General features: G+C 51.7%; 1 protein-coding gene across 1 annotated transcript in view; it reads left to right on the plus strand.

The window, feature by feature from the left end:
- The window catches only part of SYT7 (synaptotagmin 7), a 79,637-nt gene that overhangs the window by 33,061 nt on the left and 32,222 nt on the right, over positions 1–14,354 (plus strand). The window contains exons 7-8 of the mRNA XM_025206939.1: positions 285–407; positions 8,471–8,606. Coding sequence (XP_025062724.1) covers positions 285–407; positions 8,471–8,606 — 259 coding nt within the window. The remainder of the gene's footprint in view (positions 1–284; positions 408–8,470; positions 8,607–14,354) is intronic.

Below are 14,354 nucleotides of genomic sequence, written 5' to 3' on the forward strand. Positions count from 1 at the left end.
CCTGGGCTGCGTGAGTTTTCAAAGGTGTGTGCTTTACAGAGATCTGAGAAGCTCTGTTGTGTCATTTCCTCTCCCCTCGACATGCTTCCAAATGAGCCTTCAGCTTGTGCCATGGGTGTCTTCCCCAAGCTGGAGAAGTCCCTTGCACCCATTCTGTCTCTGGGGTAATTCTCGCTGCTCTTTCTCCCTCAGGCTTCATTTCTTATGCTTTGTTCTCTCTCTTTCCTTTCTGCTTCCTGAATCTGGGGCCTCCTCCTCGCTGTGGCCGGCTCCCTTTTGGGCAGGGAAGGCCGGATGGTGGTGTTATCTCTGGTTTTGGGACTCTCGGAACAGGACGACTTTGCCAATATACCAGATCTGCAAACCACGGGGAACCAGCAGAACCAGAACACTCAGGGGGACAAGAGGTATGAGTAAGGGAGAGGGCACTTCAGCAGCAGGAGGAGATGAGAGGGTCGGCGAAGGCTGGCACCAGCTCCTGTGGCCAGTGGGAGTGGAAGGTCGGAGCATCAGGAGGGTGGAACTTCAGGCATCCCAGGTGCTGGGCACAGTGACTTCCCCAGTCCCTGGCTCCCACTTCTGGTGTCCACACCTGCTGTGAGGAAGCTCTGGAGTGTGGCATTCGCTTCTTCCCTCACCCCGTTCTCCTTCATGTCAAATCCCCTCCCTTCTCTTGTGGGCATGCAGAGGGTGCATGTTGGGGAATGGAGAGGGGTCTGCTAGGGCTATAAAGCATCCTCAGCCTGATTAGTCCATGCCATAGAGGTAGAGGGGAAAGGGCAGGGGGAAGGGATATGAAAATGTCCCTGGAGAAAAGGAGAGAGAGGCTGACTGGGCTGAGGGAGAAAAGGGGACTTTTGCCCATGTGGGGTCACTGGGCTATGCAGAGCTTGGGAAATCCCCGTGTCCCAACACCTTAGCCCACCATAGGTAGTCTCAGAGAGGTCCCTGACTATTCAGTGTCCTGTGCAGCACATCTGGGAGGACCGAGAGCCACCACCCCCGCCCCCGCTGCCACTCCCACCCCGGTTGCAATCCTGGCCTCTATAGAAGGTAAAGGTGATTTTGCCACTGACATACTCAACTCCAGTGTTGGCTGGCAAGGGGCTCAGGGAGGCAGAGGGTGAGGAAAGGCCAGTGAAGAGGAGTATATGTCTCGGATTCCATCCTTGTGCAAACACTGAGGCAGTTGTACATTAGATCCAGGGAGACCACCTCTGCTGAACGTGGATAGCACATGCCCTAGAGCCACCGTGTTGGCCCTTAACCTGTGTTTTGAGAAGTAGCCTGCATTTCCCTGCATCCTGGTGCCTTGGGGTTTCCTCCAAAATGGGAAGATATTCCCCGCAGGTCTAGGGAGGAGCTTTTCTTTCTGCTTATTGCCAATAGCACTGCCCTAAACCCTGCCTACCGCCATGCCTACCTGGAGAGGGAACAGCAGGCTCAGAAGTAGACCCCGAGAGTCTGGGGAGTGAAGCCCCTTTCCGCCATTATGGACTAGCTGCTGCTTTGTACACAAGGGCAGCTCTGTCAGTGTATCCCACACTCTGCCAGCCCAGCAGCTCAAGCAAGCACCTCAGCCCTGCCCATAACCCTGGGGATTGTCTGCCTCAACCACACACAGAAAAGTAGACCTGGAAAGGGCTTTTTGAGGTAATCTAGTCCAATCCTCTGCAAATGGGGGGTTTGATTAGATGACCATCTCAGCCAAGTATCTGTCTTACATGTGCTAAACCATCCCAGCCAAGTATCTGTCTTACATGCACTTAAAAGCTCCCAGGATGGAGATTCCACAGCCCCTCTAGTTAGCCTGCTCCAATGCTCAGCCACCCTTATAGTAAGAAAGTTCTTACTAGCATCCAACCTAAATCTCCCTTGTTGCAATTTAAGACCTTTTTTCTATGTCCTCTCCCCTGTGGCCACATAGAACAGTCTATCGCCATCCTCTTTATAACCTTCCTTCTTGTATTTGAAGGCTGTTATCAAATACCCACTCAGTCTTTTCTTCACCAGATTAAATAATCCCTCTTCTTCCAACCTCTGCTTGTAAGTCATGCTTTCTAGACCTCTGCTCAGCTGATAAGCACAGCTCTGCTAATATCCCCTCCTGTGCTGAATGCTCCAGCACAACCAACCAGACCACACAGCCAGGGCTGCCTGTAGGCTGCCGAGGGTATCCAGCATGGTTGTTCATGTCCCAAACCACCCAAGTCCAGGCCTCAATAATGGAGCCAACCCCTGAATTCGGACAGCAACAGTCTATACTGCCCCATGTTACTCTAGGGACATTTATTCAAAAGGAGAGGTGGGGGAAAGAATCTCATGAAAGTGAGGTCTGTCTGGCCTCTTCATTGGGGCCTGCCCCTGCTAACTCAGCCCTGTGGCCCTGCCAGCCCAAAGGGCCATTATGTATCCTATAGGGCTGCCAGAGCCCCAGCCAGGCCAGTGCCCACAGCTGAGACTGCCACACAGCTCTGATGACACCCACTAATGTCTGATAGCAATAGAGGTTGGACTCATCTCCCAGCACCTCTGAGCAGGCTCCAAAAGGCAGTTCAGAGCTTCTTTCGCAGACACAGGTCCCTGAGCCCACACTTTCACATTTGGGAGCCAAATCTGTAGTTGGGGTGAAACAAAGCGGCTTCCCTGCCTTTCAGATCCAGTGATCCTGGGTTAGATCTCTCTGGAGCACCCAGCTAAGGGCCCTCAAGGTTCAGTAGGAACCTGTGCTCATGAGTGAAGTGGGAGGGTGTAGCTCAGGTGACACATGGCCTTCTAGCAAGAGCATACTCAGCTCAGCCCCCTCAGAGGCCTCTCTGCCCCTGGAGTCCAGGGAGCACGTTCCTGGGCATTCCTCTGAAATCTTGATGACTCCTGTGCTCCCCAGTCCAGCCCCATTCCTCACCTCCCACCTCTGGGTGATACCTTCCCTGCCCCACCTGGGCTCCCCATATCACACTACATCCTGCTCAGCCACTGTGAGCCCTTGGGGCCTAAGGCTGCCTTCACGCCAGTGCCGCTTCCCTAACAGGTGTGAAGTCAGCCTGGGTCACGCCAGCGAGGGAGGCGACCAGGCGCTAGCTTTGGTCTACAGTGAGCCTTGGCAATCAGGTCTGCTCAGCACGGCCCTGGCTGGACAGGGCTCAGCATCATGCCAGGGGTCTTGGCATCATGCCTCCCCTTCCGTTCTCTGATCAGCCAAGCCAGGAATCCTGAGGGGACACACCCACCCCCTGTGGGCATCACTCCCAATCCCCCCACTCCTGGGCACAGGACCAAGATATGCAGCCAGCAAATCTGTTGGTGTCTTTATGCCCTGCTGGTGCTCCCCAGTGGATACTTGCACCTGGGTTTGTAGGGAGGGAATGGTGGTATGCCAGCCCCCTGCCCCTTGTTCTTGTGCCACCTGTTTCCCTTAGCAAAAAGGGCCCTGGCAAAAGGCATAGGGTAGGGGTGGGCAAAATGCAGCCAGCGGGCTGGATGCGGCCCACCAAGCCATTCTATCTGGGCCGCGGGTCCCCTAAAAAATTTAGAAAATTAATATTTATCTGTCCTTGGTTCCTGTCATGTGGCCCTCAATGGCCTGCCAAAACTCAGTAAGTGGCCCTCTGCCTGAAATAATTGCCTGCCCCTGGAATAGGGGGAGAGGGGGAAGGGAGGACCTGGCTGGAGGCTTAGAGGTCTCAAACCCTTGGGAGAGTGTGTTAAATTCCATCTCGAGCTGCAAGGAGGTGTGAAGAAGGCAGGAGATGGTTCCACATGATCAGTGTGTTAATTAGCTGGCACTGTTCTCACCCACAGCCTATTTTTACCTCGCTCTGGTTCTGTTTCACTACATATTTTAGCACTTCCCTTTTGATCACCAGCTCGTACAGTCTGTCCCAGCCTGACACGCGACAGCGGTGGGCACAGACCGTCCTGCTGAGATGACCACAGCTGTAGCCTGCACAGAGCACCTGGTCTTGGTGCACACCCCTTCTGCAGGCCTCACCCCCTGAGCTGACACCCCCACTCCAGGCTGTCAGGGAACCTCAGTGCTGTCCCAAAGAGAAAGTCCTTGCTGAAGACCCAGCATACCTCCCACTCCCTTGATTTTAGGGGAAGTGCCTTCCCTAGGGTTACTGTCCTTCTGGCTGTGTTGAGAGCACCCTCTGGTGGCCCTCGGGACACACTTACCTTCCTCATAGCCACAGTCCTCAGGATGGTCTAGATCTGTGTGTGGCTAAATTGAAACAAAAGTAGCCACATGCACCTCTTCATCCCAGATAGACAGTGAAAGGCAGCTGGTGGAGCATGCATGGGGAAAAAATGCTGCAATGAACAAAAAATGGGAGCAAGGTCTCTGTGTGTGTATGTGTGCGCACAGGCGTGTGTGCACATGTGCTTGTGTCTGTGTCTAAACCCCAGTGACAATTCCCCTTGCCCCAGGAAGGATCCATTGGTGTATTTGTGTGTGTGTGCACATGCATGCACACAAACCCTGGCACATCTGCCCTCTTAGCCTGAACAGGCCTGCAAGTGTACGTAGGAGCCTCTTCCCAGGATAGCAGACCCTGATCCTGGCCTTGGGCTTGTAACTTTAGGGTGAGGATGAAGAGGACTTGACTTCCTCCAGTAAAAAGTGACTAGGCCCTTGGGACTCTGGTCTGAGGGAAGAGAGTAATGCCAGCAGGGGCCACTGCCCAGTCGTGCAGCTTGTGCTTTCCTTGCACCTATGATATCCAAAAATCTCCTCATAAAAGACGAGGTTCAGGCAGGGAGAGGGAGAGAGCCACGCCGTCCCCTTATTCTCCCCAGGGCCATTCCTCAGCACTGTTAAGTATCAAGGGTGAGTGTCATGTACTCTGGCACCCATGAACCAATGCAGCCCAGGCCCAGGAAGGAGGGCCCAGCTCTGGGACCTTCTGACTTCAGTCCACTGATCCAGGGTCCTTTAATGTACTATCATCCTGCTGGGGACATAGGAACATAAGCATTTCTGTTTATGGGGTCAGACCATAGGTCCATCTTGCCTGGTATCCCATCATGCCCACTATGTCACACAGTGGCAGAGAGAGGATGCTGAGAGTATGGGCATGACCCAGAGTTTTCCCACTGTTCCTCTCTCACTTGCAGCCTCCAGCATTTAAGGTCTAGGAAGTTCTGGGAAGAACCAGCCAGGTGAGGATAGAGGCTCTGCCAGTCCTGAAAGCAAACAGAAAGCTTGTGGGGGTGAGGGCATTATAGGGAAGGGGAGAGGGCCAGGGTGGGGGTCCCTCTGGAGCAGGAGTTTGTGGGGAGGTGATCAGGTCTGTGCCCTCAGTCCTCACCCTCTGGAGCAAGTGTGCACCTCTCCCCCTCCTCCCCTTCCTCACTTCCCCTCAGCTCGTCCCTCCACACCCTGTCTCACCAAGAAAAGCCCAGCGACTCCTGCCCTTCTCCTTGCTTTTGGCCTCTGCTGTCTCTCTGGCCCCCATCTTCTCATCCATTCCTAACAACCCCAGGTCCTCAGTGCTTCTAGCTCCCTCCCTGTTTCCCCCATGCCCACCTACCTTTGTCTTTTATTTCCTTCACACTTCCGTCTCCCAACTTTTTACAACCCATGGCCCCCCTTTTTCCCCCAACTTCTCTCCCTTCCACCCCTGTGGAGTTAGGTGGGTTTAGCTGCTGGAGGCTGGGAGGGTGGCAAGGGAAGGACTAACACAGGAAGGACTAGCACAGATTGCTCCAAGGTTTGTAGGTGGCTTGAAGACCCTCTCTCTCTCTCTTTTTCTCTCTCTCTTCCATTATCCCCCACACCAGCACTCCTGTTTGCAGTGACCATGTGGTGTTGTAATGTCTCCTCCGTTCCCTTTTCTCTGCTTCTTCCTTCCAGCCCTGCTGCTGCTGCTCAGCCTTTCCCCTCTGTCAGCCCCAGCGACGCCAGTCCAATGCCTTGTTCTGTCGGTGTGGTGGCTGCTTCTTGTTTACTAATCTTTCTCTCTCTCTCTTTTTCTGTCCTTCTCCCTCTCCTCCCACTTTTTCTGCACTTTCCCTTTCCTCAGGAGGCAGGCCGGGTCCCTATACTGGAAGACATTCCTCCTCCCTTGTCTCTCTCTAACTCTGCCCCTCGCTGTCCTGTGACCTCTGCCGGTGCTAACCATTTCCCAGACAGCTTTGCAGCCGCTGCAGCACATTGGGGTTGAGAAAATAACTCTGAAACCGTTCCTGCCTCCAGCAGTCAATCACATGCTCACTCTTGCTCTCTCTCACTTTGTTTTTAACCTGACTTTACCTCTCCAGCTCTTTCCGTCTCCTTTATTGCTGTGTGTGCCAGGCTGTTTGCAAGTGTTTGAGGGTGTCTAGATTGTGTGTGTGTGTGTACATGCTTGTGCAAGTCTGTAAGTGTCTGTGTCAGCTTGGTGTGCACAACTCTGTGAGCATGTCTACAGCGGTGTGTTTCTGTCACTCGGTGGGTGTATCAGCGTGTCTAGAATTACATGTGTACATGGGTCATTCTGCCTACAGTTGTAATGACATGTCTAGATCTGTGTGTGTATCTGGTTGTGTTTGCAAGAGTCATGGCATATCTACAGCTCACTCTCTCTGTCGATCTATGCAGATACTGGCATGTACAGATTTTGCATGTGTCGCTGTGTGTGTATGTGTTTGTGACCCTGTCTGCAAATGTGTCCTTGGGAAGGTGTTTCTGTAGGTACATTGGGACTGTATGTGCTCATCGGTGTGCATGCATCCTTCTTTGTTGGGTATCTGGGGTTAGTGTGTATCTCTACATTATCCTACATGTATACACCATGTATGTTTCTGTGTATACGACCCTCTGTGCATATGTGAGTGTATGTGTGTATCCTGTGCATCTATATGCACCTCTGTGTGCGTCTCCAGGCGTGTCTGTCTATGTGGGTCTGTCAGTTGCTCCATTGCTGCTCTCTTTCTGTGTGCACATGACAACATGTGGGCCTATGTCTCTCCTCTCTGCCTTTTCCAGCTCCCTGCCAGCTCCTGCCCCCTCTCCCGCTGGGTTGCTCCTTGCTGCCAATCTCACATGTGTTGCTTGTCTGGAAGTGTCAGGCACTGAGTTGTAGCTGCCAGGGCCTCACTGTGCTCCTCCTCCCAAGCAGCACTGTTAGCTGCCTCCAGCCCTTGTCACTGAGAGGGCTGGTGGGGGCAAGCAGGGCTGGGGCCTCCTTTTTTTGTCACACAGTTGTGTGTGCATGCGTGTATTGGGTGTGTAAATGAGTGCTGTGGCCAGGGGAACCTGGACTCCTGGCCTGGAGACATGGCACCATCCCTGAGGGCAGGAAGGCAAGGGGATGCTTTGGTGTCCCTCTGAGATGCAGCCCTCCCACCTGTGGGGGATCTCACTGCCTAGATGATGGGGGGAATGCCTTGTGCGGTCCAGTCACTCTCCCAGACTGACATAGTCCCACCTCATCAGTAGGAACAAGAAGGATCATTGGACCAGAAGCCTGGGAAGGAAGAACAGTGATCTGGCTTGTGTGCTCTGCCCAGCTTTCTTGCCTTGCAACCTTTCCATGGCTTCCCAGTGGGAAGGGAGAAAGGGGCAGTGGGCTAAGCTGTTTCCACGTGCAGCCAGCACTTCTTGGAAGTGAATTCTTCCTGGGTATGGGAGAAGGATGCCCAGATGGGCAGGAGAAGGCCTGCTGACAAGGCAAGAGCTACAGCCTCTCAATGCATGGGTGAAACCCCCATCACTCATTCCCCTTGTGGGCATGTGAGTCACAGCCGCTCTTGCTGAGGCTCCCACAAGGGACTTGGTGGGCCTGCCAGAGGTGCCGCCACCTGGCAACATCCTCCAGTGCCACAAGTAGAAGCAGCCCACAGAGTAGGAACTACGCTATATAGGTGAGGCACTAGATCTGCCACAACCTGGCTGGTAGGTGATAGGCCATAATGGATCTCCCATGGTCTGGCTGGTAGGTCACAGGCTGCTATGGGGCTGCAATGCTGCTGACCTGGTCTGCCACCTTGGGGAAAGTTTCCCCGAAGGGGTCCTATGGGAGAAGGTGTGAGTGTGGGCTGGAGAGGTGGGAAGGGGGAATCAGCTGGTATCCCATTCTCTTTGAGTACTTTCTCAGCCAGGACATGGGGCCAAAGTGCCATTGGATGATACACCTGAGCACCCACTGAAAGGGTAGGAAACAGGATGGGAAGGAGGGTGAGTAACAAAGGCCTCTGTAGAGCCAGAGCAAGACAGAGGCCATAGCAAAAGGGCACTGGTGTGGTGGCAAGTGTGATACAAACCACCTGCCTGAGGGGTGGGCATGAGTCAGGGGTGGTAAGAGATGCAAGAGCAACTCCACATGTTGGGACAGCCATCCAGGGGCCATGAGAGGCACAGGAGCTGCTCTGGGGGTCCCTATTGGGCATTGGGATCTTTTTTGCAGGACCCAGGCAATGTTCTGGACAGGCCTGTCCCAGTCTCAGCTAGCTCTCTGCCCCTCTCTATCACACTGCCTCTCTCTCCCAGGTTACCACCCACTGGCAAGACAGCAAATGCAGCTCCCGCACCTGGGCAGACACAGCATGATGAGTCTGACCGCAAAACAGAGCCTCGTTCCTCCGTCTCAGACCTGGTGAACTCCCTGACCAGCGAGATGCTAATGGTGAGTGCAGGCAGGAACACCCAGAGCCCCAGCCTCAAGGCATGGCAGGTCCTCTGGTACTGACTTGCTCTATTCCTACTGTGTAAAGCTGGGGCTGGGGCAGCCCGAGTTTCCTCCACAGTCAGTGCCTGTTCCACTGCCTTCTCCTGGCTACATCTGTTGAACACCAGTCCTTCCCAAAGCTCCAGGCCTCAGGGCTGATGCTGTAGACGGTGTCCTGGGTCCCTACCAGCTGGTGGGCTTGCCAGGCCATTCCAGCTTTCCTTTGTTTCCTTCAGGGGCTCTGACCAAGATTCCCCAAGCCCCCAGATTCTGCAGGGTGATTGGTAGGACATTCCAGACACCTACTTCATCCTGAACTGTTCTAGACCACCCCTCTCCACCGCCTGCTTTCCCTTCAGGGGCAGTGATCAGCTCATGTATGGTTGGAGGGTATTCATGCAGATATTCCAGGTTGCTGTTCAAGTCAGAGCTGGCACTCATACTTTTCCCAGTGGGCAACCAGAGCAACTGTGTTACCCAGACCCATTTCCCTAGAGTCTACTATTCCAGGACCCACATTCTGTCAGCATAGACCCTGGCTCTGAGCCCCAGGTACACACCCCCACACACCAACAGGGAAGCGTGAGACAAGTTTGGACTCTTTCCTACTTTTCACTGGTGTGGAAAGGAGGATAGTCCTAGCAAAAGCTCATCCCTCCTTCAGAGTTTTCCCAGCTGTTGGGGTGTCTTTGGACTGAGCATTACCCCAGATAGCCTAGCAGCAGCTGCTTGTCACAGAGTCAGGCCACACAGCTGTATTGGTGACCTTGACTCTGCACCCTGAGCTCTGCCAAGCCCCAGATCCCATTCTGCTCCTTGCTGGGGGGGGAGACCAGGATGTAGTGGATGGGACTGAGCTGGTTCTGGCTCCCATCCAGCACAGATCAAATGAACAAGCAAACTTCCTGTGCAGCTCAGAGCTGAAAACTTAGCAAGTTGGAGGAGACAGGATGAAAGAGAGAGAGAAAGACACCTGTCTGAGGAGGGCTGAATGGGAGCTTTGCAGTGCAATGGGTTGAGGGGGGACAGCACAGAGGAGTCTGACGCACACTAGCTGCTTTCCTCAGGCATGGGTCCCTTGCAGAGCTTTGAGAGGGGAGCTGTAGCTTTTGGAATGAGCATTTTCTTTTAGAATCAAAGGGCTGCCCATGCCCTGCTCCAGGCAGAAGTATACCCATCTAAACCGGCCTAAATGAAGCCCTCATCAATAGAGACGAGCAGCCTGGGTTGAGAGCTCCACACCCCCACACCATCAATCGTGAGCATTCCAGAATCACGAGGCAGCCCTGCCGCCCCCATCATAAGATTGGCTTCAAATGCACAAGATGTTTAAAAGAATACTGTGTAGGTTCACTTTATTTGCTGTTGGGGCTCAGAGCAGTTGGGGAATATCACGTTTGCATTCTTTTCTCTGCAACCAGGAAGGCTAGAAACTGTTTAGTAAGTGTGTATGAGGGGAGGAGGGTGTATTATTTTTCTTTAACAAAGGTTGAGATCTGCTGAGGTTCCCATGACTCCAGGAGATGGGGCTTTAAGGAATCCACTGCCTATTATGAGACCCTGGAGGGGATTGCAGTGCTAAAACTGGGAGGAGTCACTGCCACAGGAAAGAGGCTAGCTAAAAGTACAGGCAGGAAATCACCACTTGGTGGGGCAAAAGATGCAGATATGTATTGGAGGGGAAAGGAATCCAGAGCAGGGATGTTCCATGGGATACCTGAGAAGCTGAGCTAAGAGAGGCTAGGGAAGCAGTTGGGTGGCTGTACCCCCATTGAGCTGGTACTTGAAGCATTGTGTGTTACCATGACAATGCTGTGGTGTTTCATTGCTGTGAAACACCCTGACAATATCAAGCAGAGGATTGTTGCATGGGCAGGGATCAAGGGCATCGCCCAATGCCTAAACAAGCCACTTGAAAGATTCAGTGGACTCTGGATTGTGTCCTAAGCAAAGGTCAGTGTGTCTTGGTATTTGTCCGCTGAAGTGAAGACACCTCTGTCTCCGTGGTGTCTGGACTGAGATGGTAAGGAGTGTCGAATTGCAGGGGTGAGAACTGGAGTTCTCCAAGGAAAGCGGAAGTTTTGAAGTAGTAGAGTCTGAACAAGCATGGTATGGAAGAGAGAGGACAAATGGCAAGGGTCTAGGGAGATTGGCTGGGGAAGCATGGAATAGTTCACAGTGAAAGGTGAGCCTGTGGGAAAAGAGTTATGCCATCTTTGTGCCAGATTGGGATGGAGGCTTGCATTTCTATCCCCAGCTCTGATGCCTGTGCTCAAAGTGAATCACCCCATCTTTCTTGGTCTTGGTTTCCTGTCTGCAAGCCAAGGAAACCATCCTTTGACTATTGAATTTCCAGGTGGTTTCAGGCAGGGGCAGGAGTGCTTGTCCCACACCCTGTACAACAGGATACTGACTGTATAAGACTTGATGGGATCTGGGTCATGGCATCCAGTCCCTGCTGTCACAGGCATTGCATCACAGAATCTTGCTCACACATATATTGAGCTCCAGTATAAAAACCAATCCCTGCTACTCCTGTTGAAAGGCTGTTCTGCAACCTCCCTCTTCTGATTGTCTGAAACCTTCTTCTCTGAATTTATTCATGGCCTGTTTATATCCATTTGTCCTCATGCCAATGATATCCCTTTGCTTTCAGAGCTCTTCTTCCTCCCTAGTGATTACCCCTCTCATATATTTATAGTCACCAATCATAGCCTCTCTCAGTTTCCATCTTGTCAGGCTAAACAATCCAAGCTCTTCTCACCACCTCTGGTACGATAGGCTTTCCATTCCCATCATCATCCCATAGCTCTGCTCGGCCCCTTTCCCAGTTGAAGTCACCTCCTTTGAATGTGTGTGGTCAGTGTTGTACACAGCATTCCAGTGCCTTGTTCAATGACACTAACATTTCCCTATCTCTGCTGGAGAAAGGGACCAAAACAGCACACCTGATACATCTCTAGGATGACATTTGCCTTTTTCATGGTTACGCCATATTGGTGGCTCATAGTTATCCTGTAGTTGACTCATATATCTGGGTCAGCCTCCTACTTGGCTATTCCAAATTGATAAATCCTGTTTATGGCAAAATTCTCATTATTAATCCTCAATCACATGACCTTTGCCCTTGGTAGTATTAAATGTAATCCCATTTCTATTACCCCAGTCCTCAAAGTCATCTGGTTCTTCTTGCATGATATTCCAGTCCTCCTCCAGATTATCAGTGCCTCCCAGTTTATGTCACAAACTCTATCTACTAGCATACTTCCACTTTTTGTGCCAAGGAAGGTCACAAATGAAAATATCAAATCACAGTCCTAAAACCTTTCCAAGGGCTGCACTAATAACCCCTTCCAGCCCAATAGTTCCCCTTCAGTACAACCCAGGGTTTTCTCCCTTTTAATCAGCTCCTTACCTGCTGTCCAGCTCTTGTACTAAACCTCATCTTCTTTGGTTTGCGTAATCATTTCCCATGTGGCACCATATCAAATGCTGTACTAAAGTCCAGGGCGATTAGATCTGCTGCATTTCTCTCGTCTAGAAAATCCATTATCTTATCATGGAAAGCTATCAGGTTAGTCTGGTGTGATCTACGTTCATAAGCCCATGTTGCATTTTATCCCATTTTCCTGATATCTCCACATCTTTATCTTTTCTTTAAATTTGTCAGTTCTCTGTTTACTCCTTCATATCTGTGTCTGGGAGCTCTTCAGTCTTGTCAATCTTGCTAACTAGTTCCCTTAATTTCTCAGCGTGCCCTTGTGGAATCAAAAGCCTTTTCTATGGGCTGAATTTTGTTTACCCTTCTTTTTAATTTAAGCTGAATCAACTCATGATCACTTGACCTGCAGTTATTTTCTGTGACCAGCTCTTACAAAGTCCTCACTAGGCTCTGTCTAACCAGCTCAGCGATTACTTGGGGAAGACAACAGTTAGCTATATCACATCCAGGAAGCTCTGGGTGATCCTATTATGAGGAGCATATTTTCTCTGATCTGTATCTGGGAAGTTAGAGTTTCTCCTAATGACACAATTCCTGGTAGTGCTTTTTCTCTCTGATAATACCACAGCGATCTCTACCCATCTCCAAATCCCACCCTGGGGATCCTAGTAAGTGATCAAGCTCCATCTTAAAATTAATTAGGCTTGTTCCTCTGCTCCTCCTGTTGGGAGGCGGCTCTAAAACCTCCATGCTCCGATGATTAGAAACCTTCTTCTAATTTCAGCACTCAGTCAGGGCCTCGAGGGACAGCCAGAACGCTGGAAACACAACTTCAAAAACGGGCTTGTTGCAGCAGAAAAAAAAACCTGACATGTTTTTGGCTGTAAAAAAACATTTCAAAGGCAGCTGTGAGCAGTTCAGAACTCTGACTGGAAAGGTGAATTTTTCCAGGGCGGAAAAAGTAAAAGGCGCTTTGTCAGGTTTTGTGGAACTGAGGGGGAACAAAATGCCCTGCTGCACGTGGGCTGCCTTGTCCTCAGGGAAAGTCCCAGTTTCATAACTAAGCATTATTGCAAGAGGCATTTGCTATTGGAGAATGTGGCATCGTGTGGCTCCCCCAAGTGGCACAGCAGGGAGGATCTGAGCCAGAGACCAAGGCCCAGTGCTTCCAGAGGGTTTGGCCAAATACTCATTTGACATGCTGGCTTCCCATTGAAATGAACATGCATTTGGCTCCAAAGTGCATTTGAGGATGAGGGCCCCAGGTATCCTCTTCCTGTGTTCGGGAGTACAAAGAGATTGGGGATGAGCTACAAAGAGAAGCAAAATGTCCAGCAAACAAGAGATGCACATCCTGGAGACCCCAGCCCTCAGGGACAGTTAGCCAGCCCCTTCACACTGCTCTGCCCGGGAGTCACTGCATCTTCCAGTCACTCCCATTGTCTGAATGAGACAATAGGAGGTGAGGAGTCAGGTGTACCCCACCTTAATATGCAGCAATACTTAGCAGTGAGAGGCCCTTCGTTTCCCAGCTGCAGTGACTGCGCACATACAGAGCTGAGCTTCAGACAGTCTGGATTGAAGGCTTGTGCTTCTGTTACTGCTCCGTCAACAGGATGTAGCCATGCTTGAGCCATAGCAAATCAAGGGCTTGGCTTTGGACAGCCAGGTCCAGGCCTGGTTGTGAACCAGGTTGTAGGCCTTACCTTAACACCAGCACCTGGCCTTCCAGATCCATAAGCAAGCACCACGGCAGACTTAGCAAGAGCTCTGGCTGAAACCACTGTTGATGAAGGCGCTATGCTGGGGAAGCTCACATGACTGGCGTATGACAGTGAGGGAGTTTACAGTTCTAGAGACCATGCTGGGCACTGCCATGGAGAAGCTCAGAGTACCAGAGGCAATGCTGGAGAAATGAGAAATGAACAACACTAATGCTGTTCTAGCTGGAATGAACTTGGCTCCTGGCCCACATGGAGCCATACCCTTCAGTATACAATCCAGGGCTTTGTCCAACCTAGTGTGGCTGACCCGAGCAAAGCGGGTCTTACTCTGGCCCTTGCAAAACTGTCCTACTTCACCATGAGATGACTGTTCCTGTTCTCCGGTTCACTTGATGGGACCTCCCCATTGCCCCATCTGCCCCACCACCCCACATCTCCCAGCATAAACTGTAGTTACCAGGTCTGCTTGGATGCTCTTGTATCTACTCTGTTATCAGAGCCAGAGACAGGAGGCTGAGTGCAGCAGCCCCACCATGACCA

This window comes from Alligator sinensis, unplaced genomic scaffold (assembly GCF_000455745.1).
Source record: "Alligator sinensis unplaced genomic scaffold, ASM45574v1 scaffold437_1, whole genome shotgun sequence".
NCBI classification, from domain to species: Eukaryota; Metazoa; Chordata; order Crocodylia; family Alligatoridae; genus Alligator; species Alligator sinensis.